General features: G+C 50.9%; 5 protein-coding genes across 10 annotated transcripts; 4 read left to right on the top strand and 1 right to left on the bottom strand.

Moving 5' to 3' along the window:
- Window positions 1-1,425: 1,425 nt before the first annotated feature.
- Window positions 1,426-24,084, bottom strand: UBXN10 (UBX domain protein 10). Of its 4 annotated transcripts, XM_017833402.1 has the most exons (3): window positions 23,468-24,084; window positions 6,860-6,954; window positions 1,426-2,858 (listed from the first exon to the last, which is right to left on the bottom strand). In XM_017833402.1, exon 3 carries the CDS (start codon window positions 2,844-2,846, stop codon window positions 1,977-1,979), a length of 870 nt encoding a protein of 289 aa, XP_017688891.1. In that variant the 5' UTR covers window positions 2,847-2,858; window positions 6,860-6,954; window positions 23,468-24,084; the 3' UTR covers window positions 1,426-1,976. The 4 variants fall into 4 exon arrangements, with proteins under 4 accessions (XP_017688891.1, XP_017688892.1, XP_017688893.1 ...); XM_017833403.1 differs by lacking the exons at window positions 6,860-6,954; window positions 23,468-24,084 and adding an exon at window positions 5,868-5,924; XM_017833404.1 differs by lacking the exons at window positions 6,860-6,954; window positions 23,468-24,084 and adding an exon at window positions 5,765-5,861.
- LOC108506413 (phospholipase A2, membrane associated-like) lies at window positions 6,677-11,760 on the top strand. 3 transcript variants are annotated; one of them, XM_017833391.1, is made up of 6 exons: window positions 6,677-7,029; window positions 8,986-9,157; window positions 9,813-9,861; window positions 10,572-10,716; window positions 10,956-11,062; window positions 11,354-11,760. In XM_017833391.1, exons 1-6 carry the CDS (start codon window positions 6,689-6,691, stop codon window positions 11,497-11,499), a joined length of 960 nt encoding a protein of 319 aa, XP_017688880.1. In that variant the 5' UTR covers window positions 6,677-6,688; the 3' UTR covers window positions 11,500-11,760. The 3 variants fall into 3 exon arrangements, with proteins under 3 accessions (XP_017688880.1, XP_017688882.1, XP_017688881.1); XM_017833393.1 differs by lacking the exon at window positions 8,986-9,157 and having other exon boundaries at window positions 6,938-7,029; XM_017833392.1 differs by lacking the exon at window positions 6,677-7,029 and having other exon boundaries at window positions 9,085-9,256.
- Window positions 12,918-14,102, top strand: LOC108506405 (basic phospholipase A2 daboxin P-like). Its single transcript, XM_017833377.1, has 4 exons — window positions 12,918-13,259; window positions 13,532-13,676; window positions 13,794-13,900; window positions 13,978-14,102. Exons 1-4 carry the CDS (start codon window positions 13,061-13,063, stop codon window positions 14,100-14,102), a joined length of 576 nt encoding a protein of 191 aa, XP_017688866.1. The 5' UTR covers window positions 12,918-13,060.
- On the top strand, window positions 14,347-16,555 carry LOC108506422 (basic phospholipase A2 9-like). Its single transcript, XM_017833412.1, has 5 exons — window positions 14,347-14,463; window positions 14,991-15,047; window positions 15,215-15,341; window positions 15,796-15,902; window positions 16,035-16,555. Exons 2-5 carry the CDS (start codon window positions 15,008-15,010, stop codon window positions 16,157-16,159), a joined length of 399 nt encoding a protein of 132 aa, XP_017688901.1. The 5' UTR covers window positions 14,347-14,463; window positions 14,991-15,007; the 3' UTR covers window positions 16,160-16,555.
- On the top strand, window positions 19,102-20,313 carry PLA2G2E (phospholipase A2 group IIE; the record flags this gene model as incomplete). The annotated part of the gene is made up of 3 exons (XM_017833414.1): window positions 19,102-19,256; window positions 19,510-19,616; window positions 20,170-20,313. Coding segments are annotated over 3 exons (405 nt in total), but the record flags the coding sequence as incomplete, so codon positions are not given.
- Window positions 24,085-24,185: the final 101 nt, after the last annotated feature.

Here is a 24,185-nt window from a genome sequence, read left to right as displayed (position 1 = left end):
GACTTTTTGCTTCTAAAACCTCCCCAGAAGAGTTTTGAAGGGAAGAGAAGGAGGACTGAGGAAGAAAATAGTTGTTTTCCCTGCACTGTGCTTGCCTAGATAAAGACTTCATGTGGGTTTTGGACAAAGAAATCATTAAAATGCTGTAATCTGGGTGAGGTGGTTAGAACCAAACTCATCCAGCTTTATCTTAGATATGCAGGAGGAACATCCTCCAGCATTGAGAAGTCCACTGTGATCCAGGTTATTATGTTATCTTACTCTTCTGTTCTTGCTTAGAGCATCAGCCCCTGCACTTTCACATCTCCGTGGTGGTCCCTGTGTCTGGTAACAGCTTGTCACTGATCCTAAGTGCTTCCTCCCTCACTGCTGTGTTGTATCCAACACAGGATGGAGATCCAAACTCCAGGAAGGCCAGTGCAAGGTGGTGTGGAGGGCAGCTGACTGTCCAATGGCTGATCTGGGCAATCCCTGATCTATCTGCCATCAAATTAAGGGCATTTCTTAAGAGGAGATGTGACGGATAAACCTCCAGCTCACATAAATCATTTGAAGTTCAAGTTTCAGCCTGAAAGGTTTTATTGGCTGTACTATCACAGGATGGAAACACTCTGAAATGGTGAAGTAACACAGTACACAACAGTCAGAACAAGGGATTTAGCCACCTAATGCTGAAGGGAATATAGAAAATCATTCCTTTTCCTGAACTACTTTGCTCCCTGCTATGGTTTAGTTGAAGGCATCTGTGTGTTTCAATAGCTGGGATTGCTGCTGTGCAATTCCATCACCCACAGCAGCAGGTAACTTTTATCAGGTACTGGTTCTATAAAGCCATGGACCCTGAACGCTTATTTAACATCAGATACTACACTTGTGATCAGCACCAGCATCAGCTTTCTGCTCCTGTTGTGTTTCTGCTCCTGAGCTGGGCTGGTTTGGCAGTTACACTGAGGTTTGAAATAATAAACTGGGTTTGCCTCAAACCATTTAAAGTCGCTCATCTCTGTAGTAAGTGATCCATTTTTTAAGTAGATTGAATTATTTGAATTTCCATTAGATACTAGAAGATATTTTTTTTAGCACAAGCACATTGTAGTTACCTAAACCTGCCAAACAGCCTTTTAATGATGGTTTAGTGAAAGATGGTGTGAGCCAATTCCTCAGTCAAATCCCATTAATACATTTTTATTTTAAAATTCCCAAAACAACACTTTGCTTCTTGGACTAACTCGCTTCAGTGTTAAGGTGTTAAATGGAGTTATTTGTAACATCCCTTCTTAATTATTCATCTGTTCTTACCTACAGATCACACAAGCTGAATGAGAGAAGGGAAACTAAGGAGAAAATCCTGCTGCTCACCAAGACAAAGTAATAACTATTTGTTCTTAAAAAAGCGATTTAGTCACAGTAAAGAGCTGGACTGAGGTTACCCAGAAAGAGCTGAGCCCTCACAGGTATTTTACAATCAGTCTTGCAATTTAATACTTCCTAATAACCCATTAATGTGTTAATACTCTTACTTCCAGATGGTTTAGGGGCTTAAGCTCCTTTTCAGTCTCTTGATGTTTAGGATGATGATCAGCTACTGAGTCCTGCAGGTAAAACAGTTCTGTTTCTACCTTCCCAAATAGGTGCATCCAGATCCACTCTGGGAAGTAGTACCTTCCCAAAACAGAGAAAAGGACAAGAGGAGAGGTCTTGGAAACTTGAGTTTTCAAAAAAGAACATCAGCAACTTCAACAAACCAAAAAGGCTGAAGGTTGGTGGCACTCAGGAAGCAATTTGTGATGGCACAGGTGAAACAAGCTGCTCTTTATGATGCAGGTTTATACACCTGAAATACTATTTCTCAACATCCATAACTGCTTCATGGGAACTTGTGAAAGATGGCAAGAGTAGGCCCAGGAAACATCAGACTCAGTTTTTTTGGAAGAAGCAACGCATCCCACTCAGCAGAACGACCCATCTCTGTGTGCCTAAAGATCTGCTGCATCATGCTGCTTGTCCTGTCGAATGCACAGCACAGACTTGTGGAGGATCCCACATTCGTGGAGGGACTTTGTAAGGTCAGAGAAGCTCCTCCGGGGCACTTCCATCGTTTCAATGCTGCAGTGTTGGTAGTTGGCCAACAATTTCTGTCCTGCCATGGCAAGGACTGTCAGGAGACTGTCAGAGGGTTTGAAGTGGTGCTCAAACCTCTGGCCAGAGGGAGACCGGACCGCGAGCAGCACGTGGGGCTCTTCTACGCTTAGAGGGGACATGGAAGGGCTCTCCTGCCTCATTTTCCTTCCCCGCTTCTCAGGGGGACAGTGCATGTGGGAGCTCTCCTCAGCGGGAACATCGCTTCCTGACAATGTACTGCCAGATCCCTGTTCTCCAGACAGAGTTTTGCTGAATTTCAGAGTGTCCTTCTGCCCCTCACTCACTTCCAGCCGGTCGGTCTGTTGAACCAGCGCTTCCATGGCATTGCTCCCTACGCCCTTCCAGCCGATGGAGGGGAGCACCCGGTACTTGTTCAGGGAAGAGGAGGTCTTCAGAGGCACTTGCTGCAGGAGCTCCGGGATTTCCTCAGGAGACACCTGAGTGGGTGGGAACCCCAGTTTTGTGAGTGGTGCTCTCTGGCTGCTCACTAATCCCCGAGGAGAGGCTGCCGGTGGGGAAGAAGGCACTTGGCATGGACAGGCTTCCACATCCTGAGGGTGGCTGAAGCTTGGCCTTCTGCATCCCTTGGCAGATTTGGGCCTGGTGACGTGCATGATGACAGTGTTGGCCCACAGGAGAGCGGCTGTGCTCGGAGGGAAGCAGAGCTGAACTAGTGCTGCATCCAGGAAAGCCACTGTGGCCATTGCACCTGCAGGCTGCGAGCAGAGGGAAAAGTTACAGGAACTGGCCAGGAACAGAGGGAAAAGTTACAGGAACTGGCCAGGAAGCTTCTAGAGGGTTTAATCTCCCTATGGCTCCCACACTGTGCTGTGTGTCAGCTAAAAAGAGAATAAATGTAGTGGGTCACTGTGTGGGCAGTCCTGCAGTGCAGTAAGGGCAGTGGGAGACGTGTTATTTATAGGGGCTAGATTTGTCAGGAGTTGTGTAAACTTGACCCAGAGCATCAGGAAGTTGTGCCCTTCCCCACTGAAAGTAAGTTTTTTGATGGAAAGAACAATTTTTTTTTTTAATTCTGAAGCTGGAAACTCAGTGCAAATGGGAGATGAGTAAACTTCAAAACACAGCCCTGGCCTTTTCACTGTTCCTGCAGTGGCAGATTGAGTTCCCATTGTGGATTCTGGGGTAAGATTGACTACACTTCGCTTTTTAAACATCTCTGAAGATCCTTGAGGTTGAAAACCCCTGATTCAATACAGAGAAACTCATTCTAACCCTTCTGTGACCAAAAGCTGCTTAACAGAATGATTTACCCAAGGGAATGGTTGGAGCTGTGTCAGGGGAGGGTTAGCTTGGATCTCAGGAAAAGGTTCTTCCTCCAGAGGGTAGTTGTGCACTGAACAGGCTCCCCAGGGCACAGCCCCAAGGCTGCCAGAGCTCCAGCAGCGTTTGTACCACACTCTCAGGGACATGGAGGGATTGTTGGAGTGTCCTGTGAAGGGCCAGGGGTTGGACTGGATGGTCCTTGTGGGTCTCTTCCAGCTCAGGATATTCTGTGACTGTGATGCAACCTCCACTAAAGATAAAGCCATGTTCTGCTGCATGTTCCCCAAGTTAAGCTGCACTCAGAGCGCTTGGCTGTACCAGGACAGGCCTTGTGACAGCCCAGCCAGCCAGGTCGCAACTTCACAACAACCCTTTGAGAAGTGCCCCCTTCCATTCCTGTGGTTTGCATGGCAGCATTTATCAAGGCAAAAGAAAATCAACTTGGATTGCTTGGCATTCTCCAGAAATGACAGTGGGACTCAGCTGCTGTTTGTCACCCCAGCACAGGGCAGGGTCTGTGCAAACCTCACAATGTTCAACAAAGCCAAGTGCAAAATCTTACAGCTGGGTCAGGGCAATCCCAAGGCACACTTGGGTGGAGAAGGGATGGAGAGCAGCCCTGCAGGGAAGGACCTGGGGGTGCTGGGGGATGAAAAGCTGAACATGCCCTGTCCATGTGTGCTCACAGTCCAGAAACCCTCTGTGCCCTAGGCTGATCCCCCAGTGTGGGCAGCAGGGGAGGGGGGGATTCTGCCCCTCTGCCTCCTCAGGTTGGACCCCCCTGCAGAGCTGCCTCCAGCCCTGGGGGCCCAGCACAGGAAGGATGTGGAGCTGCTGGAGCCAGTCCAGAGGAGGCACCAAGAGGATCAGAGGGATGGAGCAGCTCTGATATGGGGGAAGGCTGAGAGAATTGGGATTGTTCAGCCTGGAGAAGAAAAGGCTTCAGGGTGACCTGATTGTGGCCTTTCATTAGCTGAAAGAGCTGACAAAAAACACAGAGAGAGTATTTACAAGGTCCTGGAGTGACAGGACAAGGGGAAATGACTTCCTGCTGCCAGAGGGCAGGGTTATATGGGTTATTGGGAAGAAATTCTTCCCTGTGAGGGTGGTGAGACCCTGGCACAGCTTGCCAAGAGAAGCTGTTGGCTGCCCCATCCCTGGAAGTGTCCAAGGCCAGGTTGGACAGAGCTTGGAGTAACTTGGGCTAGTGGAAGGTGTCCCTGCCCATGGTAGGGAGTAGGACTGGAGGAGCTTTAAGGTCCCTTCCAACCCAAAGCATCTGGGGATTCTATTCTAAATCAAATAGAGGGAACAGCCCTGGTGGTGCTTTGCCAGCAGTGTGTTATTTACCACTCGATTTCTCCTCCAGCTCTGTGAAATGGAAACGCTCAGCAAGACAGAGTCCTAGCATGCCCTGCCCAGCCCCAGCTGACAGACCTGTCCCTCCTTAGCCTCCAGCAGAGCCAGACAGGGACACCCACCCGGGTGACTCATCCCAGTTTCCCAGGAGCTTGTGGGAGGGAGGGGAGTGTGTGCCTTCCCCTTAGTGCTCCTAACAAATAAACTCCAAGGCAACAAGGCACTGAGGAAGGACTCCCAAGCCCAGGGGAGCACTTACAGATATCACCAGTAACACTGCCAGTTCCAAGAACTAAAACCTCAAGCAACTAACCTGTGAGAAACCATAGTGGGACCCTCCTGTGAGGGCCTGTACCACTGCAGCACAGTATATGTCAAAGATTTACCAAGGGGAGACACTTAAAATACAGTGCCTGGGGAGGAGCTGGGATGGGAACCTGCAGCCGGGTGCCCCCAAAATAGTGACACCAGGGCCTGGGAGGGTGACAACTCCAAATCCCAGCCCTACATCACAGAACAACAGAATGGGTGAGGCTGGAAGGGACCACAGTGGCTCATCTAGTCCCATCTCCCTGCTCCAGCAGGGTCATCCCAGAGCACATGGCACTGGATTGTGTCCAGACGGTTCTGGAAGTCTCCAGTGAGGGAGACTCCAAACCCTCTCTGGGCAACCTGTGCCGTGCAAAAAAATTCTTCCTCATGTTCAGGTGGAACTTCCTGGGCATCAGTTCCTGCCTGTTCTGTCTTGTCCTGGTGAGGGCTGGCCCAGCCCAGCCCAGCCCAGCCCAGCCCCACAGCAGAGCCCTCGGTGCCACAGCCAGGCCTGGGCCACACAGCCGGGTTTAAGGCTGAGCCCAGCACCAGGACTAGGCTTGAGCCCACAGCCCGGTCCCACTGCCAGCCACCACGGCAAGGGAGCAGACAGACCCGGGCACTATAACGCGGCTCCACCGCCCTCCAGCCAACCCCGATCCCTCACCCTGATCCCAATCCTGGCCCCGAACCCCGAACTCGGTCCCTTTATCCCGGTCTCTTTATCCTGGTCCCAATCCCGGTCCCGTTATCCCGATCCCGTCTCTCACCTGTTCCGGCCCGCCCGCGCCCGCCGGCCGACGCTGTTGCCATGGAGACCGCGCCACTTCCTGTCACGCGCAAGGCCCCGCCCACCGCAACGCGCCGATGCCAGCACCGGCCCCCGGGAATAGGAATAGGGATGAGACAGGGATGGGAACAGGAATGGGACAGGGATAGGACAGGGATGGGACAGGGATCGGATGGAGTGGGACAGGGATGAGAACAGGGATGGGGAAAGGGATTGGATAGGGGTGAGATGGGGATGGGATAGGAATGGTGTAGGGTAAGTAACTTTTTTTGCCGAAGATTTTGTTACCCAGGAGTCAGTTATTTCGCTTTAGGAAAAGGTTCCCTTGCCACTTTCTCAAAACAGTGCTGTTCTCTCCCCCCACGCTGCATTCCAGAAGCTTGCTCTCCGACATGTGAGGAGAGAGCAGATGCAGTAGGCCTTGGCATTCCAGCGGGGAGAGAGGGGGGAGTGGAGATAATAAAAACTCGAAGGGGAAAACAGGAGGTGCCTTTTGCCCCTGGGGGCCCAATGCGCCGCATCGTAAAAAAAGGAATCCTTTTCTTTTAAACCTTCCACTGCCTTGGCGTTCTTGGGAAGAATACCTGTGTATGTTTTACCTTACAGGTGGGATACAGATGGGATAGGGATGAGAACAGGGATGGGAACAGGGACGGGACAGGGATGGGATAGGAATGGGGATAGGGATGGGGACAGGGATGGGATAGGGATGGAAACAAAGATGGGAAAGTGATGGGATAGGGCTGAGGACAGGGAGGGGATAGGGATGGAAACGGGGATGGAATAGGGGTGAGAACAGGGATGGGAGAGGGATGGGGACAGGGGTGGAACAGAGATGGAACCATGGCTTGGGACAGCCGAGATTCCCTGGATTCAGGGATGGGACAGACGGAATGCCCCAGGGCAGACCCAGGGGACATCACCAGGCTCAGGGACAGCCATGACACGCTGGTGCAGATGGCAGGGACATACCTGTGTAAACTGTGCAGGGATGTGTTGAGGCTTCAGGCCTCCTCAGTGGCACAGGAACAGCCTCACCACCTTGAGAAGGTTCCGCAGGCCTCATCCTGTGGGACACAAGGCAGGATGAGCAGGGTGGGTGACAGCTGGGTCCCTCCCAAACAGCTGCTCCACACCCGTAGGTGAGTATGGCACCAAGGTTGTCCCTCTCCCTCCCATAGGAGGTCTCATTCCCCCATCCCACCCTAGTCAAAACCACAATGTTGCCACCCCACTTAAATACTCAAATCTTCAGGTTTTAACCCTAAAATTTTAAAAATGAAGTGTTACAGCCTGTCCTGAGCAAAGGCAGTGGGGGAGGGGGAGGAGAGGTAGAGCACAAGACAGAGTTTAACCCCCTGTGACATTATTCAGTGACCGCAGAATAAACCCAGACAAATAAACCCCAAAATTTATTATGAAAACACCATTAAAAAATTAGACTTTACACACAAGATCTTCCTGGGACCTAAAACTGTGCTTTTGGGGAGTTTTAAGCTTTCTTTATCCTGGGAGGGAGGGGGAGTCGTCCTGATTCCCCTGGCTACAAATGATCCCTGAGTCAGTTTCCCTTCTGGGAACACCCCACATAACACTGATATTTCCTTCTCTCCCCATTAATCCCCTTTTAAACTCTTTTTAAACCCACTCCCAGTTAACCACCTTCTTCTCCCACCAACAGATGGCCATCAATGGCACCAAAGAAACAAGCAATAAATATCCATCATAAACTTGGGTTCTCCACCCTGTGAGGGGGGAAGATCAAGGCAAACCCAAGCACTAAAAAGAAACAAAATAAGTAAGGAAATAGTTTCCTATCAGCTCATCTCAGCCCAGGATATTTGGCAATACTGCTGGGAAAACTGGAGCATTGCAAATCAAAGCACCCAGCACATTTACACTTCAGTAAGGCCCTGAACAAACAGATGTGTGGGTGATACCCAACTCTCTTTGTTCCCTAAGAAGGCTGAAAAGTTCCACATATCCAAGGGGATGATAACTTCTATGGGTGGTTTTTTAAGCCCTTGAGTCTGTGGGTTAATTAAAGAGAGGGTTTAGCTTCATTTGGTCACTCTCCTGAGACCCCCTGCAGAGAGAGAGGGCTTAAAATGAGGGATTTGGTTAAAACCATGTGTGGATCCCAAATCCACAGGATTCCTGCTCTCAATTAGGCCCTCAGATTATGCTTTTCATGCAGGTTTATCCAAACTCTACAGCAAAAACTCAGGTCTTTCCCCCAAAGCCAAGGACCTGCAATGCTAAAACACAAATAGCACAGCCAACGAACACCACCTGGGGAATCCTTCTGTAATGGAAGCGTTTGTGGAGGAGGTGGGAAAGGGATCAATTAATTACTAGAGTGCCTTGGTTTTAGAAGTGAGGTAAGGAAAGCAGGGGTTTGGCTGTCGGATTGTCACTGTGGCATTTTGGGATGGTTTCTTGTGCAGATGCCGAGGTGGGCAAGGAGGTGAGTGAGGTGTTACTCCCCATTCTTAATGGGCTTGGATGGGTTTTTATTCCACTTGCAACAGAAAATTAAGGGTTAGAGGAAGCAAAGCCCCGAGACAGACATCTCTGCCCCCTTGGAGAAACAGTCAGGAGGTGACGTCCCTTCCAGTGACAGCTTTGGTGGCTTCTCAAGAAATTCCACAGAGTTTTTTCTTCTTGACTCCAGACCCCTAAGTCATTTCCTTACAATTCTCAACCCTGAATTCCCCTCCCCAGGTTAATCCCTGAGGGTGGAGCCCTGCATATCACCAGATACCTGTATTTGTGTCTGTGTTTGCACTTGGCCCCACGGTTTCAGGGGAAAACCAGCAGCTTTTGTTCCTTATCTCCTCTGGTTTTCTGCCTCCCCCCTCTCTCTGTATCATGTCTGAGTTATGGTTATTAAATAAACTGTATACCCCAAGCATTCTAAGTCAGGTTTCCATGGCTTTTCCAGCCTTTGCTGCTCGTGATTTAATTTCTCAGACCCCTTGCCCACACATTCTGGGCAGACAGAAAAAAAACACAGAGGGCAGGACAGGAAAACTGCAGACCCAGGAATTGCACTTGTGGTGTTGGCTGTCTTCCCTTCGCCTCCCCTTGTGATTCAGTGAGGCTGGATTTGGATGCAGCCATGGATCTGAGGGGACAATTGCAAGGAAGGAGCCAAGAGAAACCACCTCTGAAGCTTCAAGGTGTGAATTGGCAAAACCTCACTTGAGACAACACTTGAGCCCAAAGTGCCATCTCTGCAGCTGGAACAAGGATTCAACAACCTTTAAGGTGCCAGCCCCGATGTAAATCACTTTTATCCCATCGCTCCAGCCACTAGATCCCACAGATTTTAAAACCATGGCGAAGGCCTTGACTGGCTTCATGCAGGTATGGAGATGGCCTCACACCCAGTGATGAGCAGATGGAGGGAATGTTGGTGCTCACTGCTTGGGGCAACTAATGATTTTTGGGAAAGAGAAGGATGGGAACATGCTCCCTGCTCCGGGTGAGCCCAGCTTGGGATGACAGTGCAGATAGAGGAGGGGGTGGGCCTGGCTAGCTATAAAAACCAAACCCTCTGAGCCAGTGGCATCAGAGCTGCAGGTCCAGGAGGGGTAAGGAGAGTGGGAATTTACTGCCCTATTACTCATCTGGCAGCTCAGGGGATGGTGGGGGGAGGCTGTGAATAGAGAGCTGCTTCATCAGCCCCAGGCAGGATCAGCCACCATGTCCGTGACAAGGGCTGCATCCCAAATCCAGGCTAAAGGCCCCATGAGGAGTCATAGGGACATGGTGATGCCTTCACAAGGCTGTGAATCCATAGTGACACGAATGTCACCACGAGGCATTGCCAACCAACTGGTTCCATGCCCTTGGTGTGGGCACTGGGGGAGTTCCTGTGCTGCCCCTGGTTCATCGCCCATCTTTGCTGTTCCCTCTCCAGAGCAGCCCCAGGATGAGGAATCTCCTTCTTGCTGTGCTCCTGGCTTGTGGTAAGTGCCCCGCTGTCCCCAGGACACACGGGGATCCACCTGCCAACCTCAAGATTTGGGAACAATTCAGGTTTTTGTTTAAATTTTGTGGTTTCACTCCAACACTTCGTGTAGCACTGCAGGAGTCATGGAGGGCTTTGTGACAGGGAGGCTTTGGGATGCCCAGATCCATATTTATTTTATGGCGCCCTGGAGATTGCTGGAACATTTCCTGCCTGTGCCAAGCCCATGGCTGATCCTGGTGATGGGGGATTGCTGTTTGCAGCATGGCTTGTGGGTTTGCCTGACCAGAGAGCAATACCTTCTGCCCGACTGAATCAAGGGGGTGCAGAAGCCAGACATTTTCCCTGTTTAGGTGGTGAGGCCCTGGCACAGGTTGCCCAGAGAAGCTGTGGCTGCCTCATCCCTGGAAGTGTTCAAGGCCAGGCTGGATGAGGCTTGGAGCAACCTGGGATAGTGGAAGGTGTCCCTGCCCATGGCAGGGGGTGGAATGAGATGGGCTTTAAGGTCCCTTCACTCCCAAACCATTCTGGAATTCTATGATTCTATAATCCTTGGGGGGTGTTAGGGCTCCTCATGGTTCAAATTCCTGAAAGTGTGTTTCTAGCAATGCCAGACATTTAATTCCCTGCCTGGCATGAGGTGTCGGGAACACCACCAGCTTCCCCACGCTGCACCGGCACAAGCCCCATCCCTCTGCCTCTCCACAGGGCTGCTCCCAGCTGGCACCAGCATCCTGGAGCTGGAGCGGATGATCAGGTCGACCACAGGGAAGAGTGCCCTGCTCTCCTACAGCTGGTATGGGTGTTTCTGCGGCATTGGGGGCAGAGGGACCCCCGTGGATCCCACCGACCGGTGAGTATCTGGAACAGCATCACCACTCACCACCCCCAGTGAAGGGCAGTCCCTAAAAAGCCCCTCCCTTGGAGCTCCTGTGCTCTGGGAAGTTCGCCCCATTCCCCAGCCATGTCTTGCTGCTGCCTGACCATCCCCTCCTCCTGGTCACCTTAAATTTGAGGCTGGACCTTCCTTTACCCTCCAGGTGTGGTGAGGGAGGGTTGGGGGGGCCACAGTTTGACATGGTGCCCCCACAGGTGCTGCCAAGCCCACGACTGCTGCTACAGGACGGTGAGGGAGGGCAAGTGCAGCCCCTTGATCACCCCGTACACCTTCACCACTGATGACGGACACATCACCTGCAGTGAGTAGAGAACAGGGGTTCCATGGAGGTGGGGGACCAGCACTGCTCCCCATGACACCCCATCCCCGGAGCAAGGCACTCGGGAGGGCAACCCCTGGGGTGAAACCAGCCTGATTCCTGTCCAAGTTTGATAATTAAATGGGCATTGCAAGGGATGCAACAGGTCAGAGAGAGCAAGCACTGGGACACACTGTTTCATCCACTTCCCTCAGGAAGCTCCAGGCACTGGAGGCATCCTGAGGGGACCCCACCAGAAAAGTCACTACAGGACACTGTATTTCCACCCCTCAGGTAACAAGCAGAGCTGGTGTGAGAGAGAGACTTGCCTGTGTGACAAGGCAGTGGCCTTGTGCTTTGCGAGCACTCTGCCTTCGTACAGTCATTCCTACCGCTTCTACTTCAAGCTGAAATGCCAAGGAGACAAGCTCCAGTGCTGAGGAAGGGGAATCTGCACACAGAGCTCCAGATTTTGTTTGGTTTCCCCCACTGCCGTGGCAAGAAAAGCCTGGGGTGGGGGTTGAGCAGAAGCAGAGCCCATGAGGCTCCCTGCGAGGTGCTCAGGGTGAGGAAGGGCACACATCATGAATGGAGACCCCTCCCAGTTCTCAGAAAGACCCACCAACGTCCCCTTTTATCCCTTCCTCCTCCCTTGATTTCACTTCCCAGCAAAGATAATAAAGACCTACAATAAAAGGAATGGAAACTGATTCTGTTGTGTTTTTCTGTAAGGGGCACTGAGATTGAGGCACTGCAATGGTGGCTGCCAAGTTTGGGGAGCACTTTTGCATCCCACACCTCAGCCACACCCTCTGCCCAACATCCCAATACTTCCATGGTCCCAATAGGGCTGTAATTCACAGGCCTACCCCAATGTGGAGCAACTTAGGATAGTGGAAGGTGTCCCTGCCCATGGAACGAGATAAACTTTAAGGTCCCTTCCAACCCAAACCATTATGGGATTTTACGAAAATTAAGGCTAAAGAATAGCCATCCACAGAGGAGGGAAGATTTCAAAACCATGACCAGATAAATTAGGTGGATGCTAATTTAGGAGGGCAGTTGGTGACCGAATAGTTTCTGCAGAAGAGCTGTAATGAGGGTGTGGAAAAATCATCCAGAATAAAATAAGGGAAGTTGCATTTGCTCACCACAAAACATTCATTTTAATTCATTTTTTTCTCACAGTGAGGGAGGGTTTAATCATCCAATGTCTGCCTGGCCTCATGTGCAGGAACTGCACATTTAGAGATACTTTCAGTTTGCCCACAGACTTTCCCCAAACAACTGACAACTTACCCTGAACCAGTTTTGCAGAGAGTCAGTTCCCAAACTGTACACCCCCTTGAAAATCCCAAACCTGCTTCATTCCTGCCTAGGCTGAACCAGGGTTGTTCTTTCCCCCGATACAGCTCCGTGATGCTGGGAAGGACAAAGTAAAAGATCTTCAGGCATTTCTGACCAGGATTAGGGCATGTTGGCTTCCTCCTCAGGCTGGAAGTGACAATGCTTTGCCACGTCATCCCACCCAGCACCAGCCCCTGTGTGTGAGGTACAGAGCTGGGGCACTGGGGGAATTTCTGACACTCCTGTAAAGGGGAAGGATGGCACCTTCTCCTTTGCACAAAAGCCCGGTCAGCAACATTTGAGTCAAAGAAGCCCCAAACAGATGGGAGAAAACCCTATATAAAGCAAGCCCAGCTGGCTGCAGGGCATTGCAAGGCAGTAGCAGCTTTCCCAAGGTAAGTGGGGATGGAGGAATGCTTTCTCTCCCTTTTCTACTTTAACCAGAAGTAAGATGGGAGCAAAATCCATGCTGTGAAAGCAGGAGCAAAGGAGATGCTACCTGAGATGCCAGCCTGGAGGAAGAGCAGTGGGTGCAGCCCTCGAGGGCTGATTAATTCCTCCAACTTTTCTCCCTTTCTCTTCATTTTGCTTTTTTCCACCACTGCACCATCTGATTCCCATGACTTTCCTTCCCCAGTGCTTTGTGCTGAAGCAATGGGTGCATCTTCACTGCCCTCATTTTCTCTAGTCCATAGAGAGGGGGAGAATCTCTGTTCCCAGATGAGGAGAGAAAGAAAGAAGGGTAGCAGGGAATGGTTTGGTTTTGGTATAACAGGGAATGGTTTGGTTTCCTCTCCCAGGGCTGTCAGAAGGATGAATTGTCTCCTGGGCCTCTCTGTGCTGTTTGCTTGGCGTAAGTGTCCTCAGTCCCACCAGTCCCACGGCTCCCTGTGCAGTCACATCTGTGGAAATGTAACCAGGCTGGTGATTTCTTCACCTTTTCCCATCACCACCCCTCCCAAATATGCAACAACTCTCCTGCACCAAGCTGGGAACAAATTCCCTCTCCACTGTCTTATAATTTCTAAGATATCACCACTCTGGTGCCAGTTCAGGGGCTGGAGGGATGGAGATGCTGCGAGGGGGCTGGGAATCAGCATGATCCCCCTGATTTTCCTTCCCCAGGCTTGTCCCCAACCCACGGGAGCCTCTTGCAGCTGCACAACATGATCACGGAGGTGACAGGGAAAAACGCTTTGCTGCACTATGCCTTCTACGGCTGCTACTGCGGCCTGGGGGGCAAAGGGCAGCCCAAGGACGCCTCAGACAGGTGAGAACCCACCTAAACACCCCCCCCCCCCCGTCTGAACACATCCTTGAATATTTTCAAATGTGAGGAGTGAGGGAGGGAAAAGCCCAATCCCTAAAGTTTTGATCTCCCCTGCAGGTGCTGCCAGCTACACGATACCTGCTACCTCGGCCTCCTGAGCCATGACTGTGACGCCAAGAAGCAGAGCTACCACTACAAGGGGCACCGCGGCAGCCCCTCCTGCAGTGAGTAGGACCCGGGAAAAGGGGGTGTTAGCCCATCGTAAAGCCAGGTCTGACCCTGGGCTCTCCTCTTCCCACAGGAAAGGACTCCTGGTGTGCTCAGCTCTCCTGTGAGTGTGACCGCAGCCTGGCACTGTGCCTGAAGAGAAACGTCAGGAGCTACAGGAAACGCTACCAGTTCTATCCCAATTACCTGTGCAGGTGATAGGAGTCGAAATTTGGAGCTCCCTGCATTCCTGCCTGTACTGCTGTAAATTTAAGTAACTTGAAAATAAACAACGTGCTTAAACCACCCCGTCCTCTGAGAGTTGCTGCTGCTGCTGGGCAGGGAGAGAAATCCCTGTAAATAATCAACATCTTCCCAAAACTTTCCAAGAACTCGGTCCCTGCGTCACTCCGGGTTGCAGCCCACGGGGCGAGGGGGGTTGGCCGGCGAGGGAAGGGGCGTAGCACTTGGTGTTTTTCGGACAGAGTAATTTCGGCGCTTTCAGTTCAGAGCCCGCAGGCCAGATACGGAGGGCAGGCTTTCCTCGGGAGGACGGACTGACAGCGAGGGAGATCCCCCGGTGAGCAAGTCCCCCCTCCCCACCCCCCTGCCATGGAAACAAAAATAGGGGGGGATGTCGGGAGGACATCGGGAACGCTGGGAGGGAAGAAAAGTGTAGGAAAAGGGTCATTGTTCCCAGATAAAAACGCAGTTGGCACGTTGGACCACAGGGGAGAAGTGTCAAAAGTGGTGGGACAGGAGGTGGGGAATGTTGGAATGGTGGGACAGGTGGTGGGACATGCTTAGGTGGTGGGATAGGGGGTGGGAACTGCTGGGGTAGTGGACATGAGGACTATGCTTCGGTGGTGGGACAGGAGGTGGGGGATATTGAGGTGGTGGGACACGGGGTGGGGATGCTCAGGTGGTGGAACAGCCTCAGAAACCACTTGCTGTCAGCCAAGAGGCAGCAAAACAGAGGTGAGGAGCCCCAGCTGCTTTCTTCATTCCAAATTTTAGGGTGATTTGACCCAATTTCAGAGAGGAAGGTATGCATGGCAGCACCAGCCAAGCTGCCTGGCTGAGCCTGTCCTCTGTTTTTCCTCCCAGGCCCAGGTGAGAGGAAAATGAAGGTCCTGCTGGTGCTGACAATGCTGTTTGCCTGCAGTAAGTGCATCCCCGACCCACACAGACAGGAGCCAGGCCCCTGTGCCAATGTGCATCCCCAAACTCCTGTGCACTCCTCAGGGGGACTCCCTCCTCTCCTCCCTCGTTCCCCAGGCCTCATTTCTGCATATAACTTACAAAAAAATCACTTTTTCTGGCCACTCCAGGTGTGTTCACAGCTCATGGGAAGCACCCACGTACCTTCATACCGGGACTCGAGGGAAGCACTGTAGGAAATCTGACTGCCCACGGATGCTACTCGGGATGGGGCACCTCAAGGGCTTCATTGGACCGGTACAGGCAACACTGCCCCAGAGGGCTAGCACTGACCCCAGAGGGCTAATGCTGGCCCTGGGGTAACCCCGGGGCTGTGCACAACCCCCTCAGCCCACCCCGAAGCTTTGCAAAGTGCAGACCAGGTACTGGGCAGCAGCAGGAAGGGAACAGGTTTTTGGGAAGCAGGGAAAGCTCAGTGCTCACCCCTAATTCCAGCCCCGCAGTCAGTAGGGTGGTGCCAGCGACAACTGCCTGGTTCATGGGATGGCACCAGTGGAGAGGGATGGTCCTGAAGCCAGGATGCTGGGCAGGGCTTGCACAGGGAAGAAGAGGCATGGGAACAGGCTGGAAAGAGCAGCTGCTGGGCAATTCAGAGCAGAGGATGCAAAACTGGTGGCTCTTCCTGCCCAGCTCGCAGAGCCTGTGTCAGGTAGGTCAGAAGCAGCCAGTGCCACATTCCTTCTCCCTGCAGGTGCTGCCGGCTCCGTGCCTGTTGCTATGCCAAGCTGGCGGCTCGGCGGTGCCCCGTGGGACCCTTCCAGCCCCTCTCAGCACCCCAGGCAGGAATCTCCACCTGCAGTGAGTCCTCACCCCCTTGCCTTGGGATGCCCCTTTCCAGACCATCTCCCTCTCTTGTGGTGTCCTTTTTTGGGCAGCCCCCGGGAGATACGCCCAAATGAAGGTCTCAGGTGTACTGTGCGGTCCCTGCAGGGTCGGGGACGTGGTGCCAGAGAAGTGCCTGCAGGTGCGAGCGGGCGGCCCTGCTGTGCCGGATGCGCGGCCAGAGGCTGCTCCGACGCCGCATCAAGTGCCGGGGACGAGCCGGGAGGTGTTGAAGCAAAATATTCCCTTTGCAAAACCACCTCCGGGCTGATCCACGAAGGGACGGGGCCGGCAGCGCTTCCCAGCCCTGGCGAGTCTCCTCCTCGGGGCTTTTTGGCTTTGGCCCGAGGACAACAACCCTCCGGTGAAGTTGCGTCAGTGTCCACTGGATCTGAGGAGGGGGAGCAGCGCTGACGCGATGTTTCAGCACAGCAAAAAAAGGGAGGAGTGGACACCTGCCCCTCGTCCCTGTGAGGGGCACAGGGAACCAGCGGGAGTGTCTCCCCTTGGCTCTGGCTCCCCCACAGCCTGTCTGCTCTCTCCGCTTCTTGCTTCACCTTCTGTTGCTCCAAATAAAAACAGAGAGCCCAAGGCAGCAGTTCTCAGTGTGCCATGACTCAGCTGAGCCCAGAGACCACCCCTCGCCTCTCAGACAGGTTTCCTGTTGAAACACCTGGAAAAAATTACACCTGAGAGGTGACACAATTCCCACCGAGGTGTAGCCGCACCCCTGAACTGCCCCGAGCATTCAGACTCTGAAAATGTCCAGGTTTTTTCTGAGATGGAGAAGTGGAAGTGGGTGGAAGGGCTTGGAGTTCAATGATCCTTGTGAGTCCCTTCCAATTCGGGATATTCTAAGATTCCCTGAACACCCTGTGCTGGGGTGGCCGGGAGCTTGCCTCACACCAGCGATGAGCAAAACAGACTTCTCACCAGAAAAGAATGTTTTGGCCTGATTCTGCAACAACTCTGAGCACATCCCTTAGGAAAAAACCTCCCCACTGCGCATGTTTTGTGCCCTGCAGGGTTGACCCCAGGAGGTCTCGGTGCTCCAAACCCCCTTGGGGCTCTGCAATGAAATAAAGCCACAGAAACAGCAACAAAACCCTATTTCCCCAGGGGCTGATGCCCAGCTGGAATTCCCTCCCTGGCTTGCCCCAAAGCTGAAGTCAATGGGGCCAGGCAATATCCCTTACATCAGTGATGCTTCCCACCAGCTGTCACCCAGGAATCAGGCCCCTCCACCCTCCTTTTCTTCCTCCAGCACCACGTAATCCTGGGGAGATGAGGAAGGAGTGGGCGGCCCTTCACCCAGCAGCTGCTGTTTGCAAGGCACAAATCAAGGATCAAATCCTCACCTACAGGATATCCCAGACAGATTTCAGGCCAAGATAAACTCTCCCTTTGTAAACTCTGGGTGAATTTTAACTGTCCATGTATTTTCCTGCTTGGAAGTCTGGCTGTACAAATCCATTCATTCATATGGAGCTCCAAGTGCTGATGTGTGGGCTCAGACACATGGCAATAAATTGGGTTGGAAAAGTTGTGGGTTTGTACTGTGAAATAAAATCCACATCCTTCCAGGATGCATTTGGCCCTGTTGGGGCTTATTTCCCATTTGGAGAAGGGATACTGCAAACCTGGCACAGGTAGAGGTGGGGTGAAGAGGCTTTCACGTGGGGCTCAGCCAGTTTGATAAGAATATACCTTATTTCTCAGTGATAAAACTGGTTGTAGACTCGGAAGATCCTGAATTATGGCAACCCCTGGTTCAGGTCATTAACTCAATGGTGTCCAAGGGGTCTGCTTAAATTAGCCCGGAGAGCTGATGAGACAAACATCTCATGCCAGAAGGGGGAACAGATGGTGCTGAGCCGAGTTCCCTTTTCTCACCACCTCTCTGATTCCCACACAAGTCCCTGTTCCCTGCCTCAGTTTCCCTACCAGCCACGGGGGGATTTCCTCCCCTGCCTCAGTTGCCTGCCCATGCTGGGGTTCTCCAAAAAGCAGCACAGAGCACTGGGCACCTGCAACATCTGACAGAAGAAGTCTGCTAAATGATTGTTCAGCATCATCTATTTAATTAGAGATTCTCTCAGAGCAAACGACAACCAGCCTCTCTCTTTCCCCCTTCCCTTAAACTTGCATTTTTTTCCCTTATGCTGCCACTTGCCTTCTTTTGCTTCTAAACAAAGGTGAGCAAGACACCTCATGCCATGGGCTCATCTTTTTGAGAGCAAAACAGTGCCCAGCATACACGGGGAGAGGGACAGAGCACCCCCATGTGCAAGGGGCATTTGAGACCTCAGAAGTCCCCACTACCAAAAACTCCCACCGTATGTGGCCTCAGCTCAGCCCTATCTCCGGCCACAGCCATTCTGGAGGACCACAGGATCTTCCTTTGCTCCCAGTGTTGCATCTCACCCACTCTGGTAAGTCAGAAGCGGAGGATGCTTTGCACTGGCTGCCTTTTTTCCCTGCCCAGTTAAGTCAGGATGGAAACACTAAGACATAGAATGGTGTTTTCTAGCCAAGACATCAAAAAACTAATATAGGCATCCAGGAAGAAAGTGAATCATGGGATCACAGAATGGTTTGAATTGGAAGGGACTTTAAAGCTCATCTCATTCCACCCCCTGCCATGGGCAGAGACATCTTCCACTAAGTGGTTCCTGTTCTCCCTCAGGTTCTCCCATTTTGCTCAGGGAGGCACTGAGATGCTGAGATACCCAGAGCCATGCATGGAGCTGACCCCAGTCTACCCTACTCATGCCAGTCCACCAAACCCTCCCCTGCCAAGGGCTCCAGCAGTATAAGGCACCCCACAGCTGGGACCTCCAGCAGTGCCAAGGGACTTGCACACGTAGCAAGAGCAATATAGTGAAGATTGTCAATATTTGCCCTCCAAAGGAGGGGCCTCGCCAAAGGTACACAGTGACTATAAAAGGTGTGACCAGCAGCACGTCAGGTTCACCAAACCCTGGAGCTGCCACTACCAGATATGAAGCTCTTCTCCCTTTTCCTCTTCTGTGAGTAACCCCCTGCCAGCTCCCATCCTCCAGGAAAGTCTGGTGCTCACGGGTTCTGTCCATGGAGATGGGAAGGGTGAAAATGCTCATTTTTGCTGTGGAAGGGTAGGATGGGAGGTTGCTTTTTCCAGTGCTCCTAAACAACTTCTCCAGTTGTAGGACTGGCCCTCGCCAGCTGCAACGTGCTCCAGTTTGGAGCGATGATTAAGCACAAGACTGGGAAATCTCTGCTGTCTTACAATGGTTACGGCTGTTATTGCGGCTTGAGGGGATCCAAAAAGCCCCTGGATGCCACCGACAGGTAAGCTGGGACCTGGTGAAGGCAGAGCAGGTGTCCCAGCCCTCCCCACCTCCGTGGGTACAGCGAGGGGAATCTTGCCCTGCTTCTGGGAGCAGAGAGCAATGAGAAAATTGTTGCTCGTCTTTAAAACCTCTCTAAAAGCATTTTAGCAGCAGTAGCCAATGGGAACGATGCGTGTCGTTGAAGTTCAACCAATATAGGGTTGTCCCAACTGTCCCCCATCCTGACTTGACCACGGCTTCTGTGCTCTCAGGTGCTGCCATGCCCACAATTGCTGCTATAAGAAGTTAGCTTCCTCACACTGCAGTCCCAAAGTGGTCACCTACAAATACTTCCTCCGGGGAAGCCGAATAACCTGCGGTAAGAGCCGGTGCAGGGGCAAAGCTCCAAGTGGGAAGGCACATACCATCCATGCTTGTATTCCAAGGTGTCTTTTAGACCATCCTGGCCTGGCAACCACTCAGAGCAAAGGAGGTGAAAATACAGGAAAAGTGCCAGGAACAGGGCAAATAAATATTTGCTGGATTATGGTGAAGTTTAGAGCTTGGACACCTCCCTAAGGAGGGGCCTTGTCCTTCCCTAGAGGCCAAATACTGAGGGTCTGAGGTGACCTTCCCATCCTGGACAGGGACCTGGCACAGCCACCTCGATTTCCCCAAAGCCAACACATTATTTCACAGACCAAAACAAAGCATATCCCTATGATCCAAGCAACTATCCGCACACACCCCAGGGATAAAGTGACTTAAAGGGTCTCTCCAGGGCTAGGTAGCTCCACACACCAGAGGTGAGAGTACCTGAGACACCCCAAATTTAACCCAGGGGGCTGCGTATGCAGTAGGGATGGTCCAAAAAACACCCTGTGACTCTCCCACCCTTTGCCTGCCTCCATGCCCCCCAAATTTTCTTCCAGGAACCGGGAACCAGTGCCAAACAGTGACCTGTGCATGCGACAAGAAGGCAGTTGAGTGTTTCCAGAGGGCAGCTGGGACCTACCACAATTCTTACAAGAATTATCCTAACTTCAAGTGCAAGGGCCGAGCACCCTCCTGCTAAACGCACCAGGGTCAAAACCCGACAGAGTCCATGGAAATGGTGGGGGTTCTGCGTTCCCTGCAGCCAGGCAGGACACGGCACAGCCCTGCGGCACCAAAAAGGTGTCCAGCACCTTTCCCTGGAGTCAGTGCACCCAGAAAACCTGCTCCCCATGATTAAACAACTCATAAAAATGGAAACCCTGCAAATAAAGATACATTTTCAAAGGAAATTTGTAAAGCATCTCCAGGGTTGAGTTTTGGGAATCAATGATGGAAGGCTAGGAAGCAGCATGGAGCCTCAGAACTGTTTTTCTGAAGTCAATATTTACGCCTGCACAACGTTTTGCATCTTTTTCTTTAAAAATTGACCAGAAGTGACATTTTAGCAGCCAACTAGTAAATCTTAAGAGCTACAGAGAAAAAAAAAAAAAGACCACAGAAAGAGTGAGTGGCTGCTGCACCCTAAACCAGGCTCCAACCCCAGCTTCCCTCTGAGACCTTGGCCTCAATCCAGCCCCATCCTGTTCCTAACGACCATTTAAGCAATTAACATCACTGCAGGAATGGGGGAGTTCAGTGGTGGGGCCTCAGGGGTTTAGTGTGACCTTTTCTTGCACCCCATCTCCAGCAAGTCCAGACAGGTCTCCTCAGGTTGCCACTCCCTGCAGCTACCTCATCCCTCACCAGAGCTGCACATGATCCCAAATAAGCCCTAATTATCTCTAACAAGCCAGGGCTGGCTGTCCCACAGCCCCGAGCCTTGATGGAGGTACCTCTAGCTTTAAGGCTGCCTCTGGAGATGTGTTCTGCTTAAAATAACGGAGTTTTAAGGGTAATTTCTTTGAGTTTCACCTCAGCGCCAGGAGGCTCCTGCCTGACTCCAGCGTTTCATCACAAGCAACACCCCCACCCCACCCTCACATTCCCACAGTACATGTGGTATCTTTATAACTCCAAACCACTCATTTCTACTCATTTCCTATAGCCACTAAAGGATTTTGAGAGAAGAGCCGGGACAGAGCCAATGCTGCCCTCTAAGGCTGGTTCCTGCAACCAGGCAGCACCAAGGAAAGTCCCCACAGCTCAACACCAGCACAAATCATCTCTCTTGTATCCAACACTGGAGTATGGAATGCTTTTCATGCACAGTTTCCCTCCTGTTCTGCAGTTCCTGAAGCTGTGCAGATGTGGATACCACGAATGTCATGGCAAAGCTATGAGATAACCAACAGGAAGCTCCCAAGAAGGAAAAAAGGATGGGAGACATGGAGCAGCACAGGCAGAAAACCCTCCCATACATAGAAACACTTATGGAGGTCATCCAAAACCTGGCTAAATGCTTAAAACTTCCAGTTCAACTGAACTCCTGATCTGCAGGATTTGGGAAAAATAAGCCAAGGGAAGATTATGTAGGTAGATAGGATGCAGGGAAAGTGGCTGTGCTACATCATCCTGCTGTGTAGTCGCCCTTGAGAGCCTGATGGTGACCCCCCACTGCTGATCCAGCAGCAGCCAAAATACCCTCAGAGATGTCAGCCAGCAGCTAATAACAAAGAGTCATCCTCCTCAGATCTCAAGGGAATATCCAGTGCTTACTGTCCATTCTTGGACCATGCATTACAAAGCTCCACCAACAAGTAAACACGAGCTATGAATCATGATGTGCCTCTGCTCTTGTTTCTTGCCTCCCCTTCCTCCTGCAAGGAAAAGCCATGACCTGTTTACAAGGCAAATTCTCTACATAAAAGTGAGTTCCATGAGGAATGTTGCATAAAGATTCCCTAGAAAAAAAATAACAGATTGGGAAGGCGGAAACTTCAACAGGAAAATTTAAAACAGATAAAATAAGTTTTAACATCTTTTGATACACAATGGTTGTGCAGGCACAAAGCTATCCTGGCAGAAACAGGGAAACTGGCAGAAAAGGGAATTTGACTGCTCTATCATGATTTAAGAGCCCAGCACACTAAGAGTTTATTTTAATCATATTACACTTGGAAATGAAAGCATTTTCAGCTCCAGATTTGGTTCCAGGTATTGGTGGCCATGAGTTGCTCACCAGCCTCTCTCTCTGCTTTTTGTGCTGCTGGTGCAGAACTGCCCTTTCATCCTGGACACAATGGGGTGAGGTTTGAGTTCCCTCCACACCCACAGAAGCTCAGCCTTCAGGACAACTCCCTTCACAGCTCTCAGGCTCCAAGATCCTTTTATCAGCTCTAGCTCAGGAGGACAAAAAAGCAATTCATTAAGATCAAACCTCTTATTCCAAGTGTACAACTGCAAATTCTTTCTTATTTTTTCAAACCTGCAGAACCCATCTGCATTTCAAACCAAAATACAGCTGGGCAGGACACAGGTCATACACGTACCTGAACTGCCTTGCTACACCCACTGTCACAACTGATCACACACTGAAGTGATTTGCACTTCCTCCCCACTAAGCTGTGAGTTGCCTCTCTTTCCACTACTGTAAAACTTACTGTCTTGGAGAAAAGGAATTCCTAAACCAGGAATTCTTACAGGAGAGCCTTCTTTTTATTCTTCAACTAACAGCAGCAGAGCACACGAAGTACCAGCTCTTGGCAGTTCAGTAAAAAAGGGCATTTATATTTTCATGCTGATTTATAAACTTCAAAGCACACATAGATTTTTTTTCAAAAGCAACGTTCCTTACTTTCAAAAAATCCCCTTCACCTCTGCCCTGGCTGATGAGGTGTCTCCTGCTGTTGCGTAAGTGCATGTGTGCTTTCTTCAAGCTTAGTGCTTGTCACAAATCCAAAAACCTGAGTAACGCTGAAACACTGGGAGCCATAAATCCAGAGCTGAATCCCACAGTCCTTTCACCTTGGTCCAAATCCTCAGTCCTACAGTGGAAATTATCACTGGAGTCAAGCTGTACATCCTACTTGGTGACCTCACCAAAATGGAATTTAAGATGGAAAAATTCTACCCTGGAAAAAGGTTGATTTATGAAGTGAAACAGGCAGGTTTCCCAGGGAGTACTGGTGCTTGGAAGCTTGTTCCCAGGACTCTTGTTCCTTTAGCTACACTAATGTAATTTGGAGACTAACACCTATCAAGTTCCTGGCTTGGACTAAAGCTCTGGAGTAGCCCAAAAGCTCCAAAATATGACAAAGGGGATGAGATTCCAGATGTCCAAGTAACAACACTCACCAGAAATCTCCTGCCTGCTCCTGTCACATTTTACAGCCTCATCAACCATCACCAGATCAGATGAGTTGGCTCTGCAGTCTCATGACTCCACTGGTATTATTATCTTGGGTGGGTTTATGTCTCTCTACAGGTCTCAGGTAGCAAAGGAGTTGGTCCTAAACTTCAGCAAGCATGGATGCAGCAAACCCATTCTCCCTTTACGTATAAATCGCTTCTGAACGAGGGCCAACAGTTCTAGTGAGATTAAAACTTGTCACTGCATTCCTGCCTGGCAAAGAAAAGAGGAATGTCATGTTTGAGACAGTCCTGGCTGACACATTTTGCTTTGGAAAGGATTCTGAGACTTCATTCACTTCATTTAAATATAAATAGGAAAAAAACCATCAAAGTTGTTCCTGAGTTGAGATTTGTTAAGCTTTCCCTGACAGAAAGGTAAAATAAAGCTTCTCCAAGCATAAGCAAGTAAAAAAAAAAAAAAATCCAGGCACATCAAGAGATGTCAAAGCAAATGTGACACTGCTATGTGAAAAAAAGGTTCCCACCTTCATCTAACTCCAAAATTATAAACCCAACTCTCTACTTTTTAAGTTCAAACAAGTTTTCTCACACACAGGTTAACGTGGAATCACTGAGTAACTGTCCTCCCCGCAACCAAAGGAACAGGAATTTCTCTTGTCCTTGAAAACCTCTGCAGAAACCGATTTTAGGGTAACAAAGG

The sequence above is a fragment of the Lepidothrix coronata genome, unplaced genomic scaffold, assembly GCF_001604755.1.
Source record: "Lepidothrix coronata isolate B3197 unplaced genomic scaffold, Lepidothrix_coronata-1.0 Scaffold214, whole genome shotgun sequence".
Taxonomy (NCBI): domain Eukaryota; kingdom Metazoa; phylum Chordata; class Aves; order Passeriformes; family Pipridae; genus Lepidothrix; species Lepidothrix coronata.
The sequence above is the reverse complement of the archived record's forward strand: the minus strand, read 5'-3'. Positions and strand labels throughout refer to the sequence as shown.

Bases quoted from the DNA above. Each gene is read 5' to 3' on its own strand.
- UBXN10 (XM_017833402.1), bottom strand. From the start codon at position 2,846: ATGGCCACAGTGGCTTTCCTGGATGCAGCACTAGTTCAGCTCTGCTTC.
- LOC108506413 (XM_017833391.1), top strand. From the start codon at position 6,689: ATGGGAGAGGGATGGGGACAGGGGTGGAACAGAGATGGAACCATGGCT. The intron at 10,717-10,955 runs GTGAGTATCTGG...GTGCCCCCACAG, and splicing joins CCCGTGGATCCCACCGACCG to GTGCTGCCAAGCCCACGACT. The intron at 11,063-11,353 runs GTGAGTAGAGAA...TCCACCCCTCAG, and splicing joins TGACGGACACATCACCTGCA to GTAACAAGCAGAGCTGGTGT.
- LOC108506405 (XM_017833377.1), top strand. From the start codon at position 13,061: ATGGGTGCATCTTCACTGCCCTCATTTTCTCTAGTCCATAGAGAGGGG. The intron at 13,260-13,531 runs GTAAGTGTCCTC...TTCCTTCCCCAG, and splicing joins CTCTGTGCTGTTTGCTTGGC to GCTTGTCCCCAACCCACGGG. The intron at 13,677-13,793 runs GTGAGAACCCAC...TCTCCCCTGCAG, and splicing joins CCCAAGGACGCCTCAGACAG to GTGCTGCCAGCTACACGATA.
- LOC108506422 (XM_017833412.1), top strand. From the start codon at position 15,008: ATGAAGGTCCTGCTGGTGCTGACAATGCTGTTTGCCTGCA. The intron at 15,048-15,214 runs GTAAGTGCATCC...TGGCCACTCCAG, and splicing joins GACAATGCTGTTTGCCTGCA to GTGTGTTCACAGCTCATGGG. The intron at 15,342-15,795 runs GTACAGGCAACA...TTCTCCCTGCAG, and splicing joins TCAAGGGCTTCATTGGACCG to GTGCTGCCGGCTCCGTGCCT.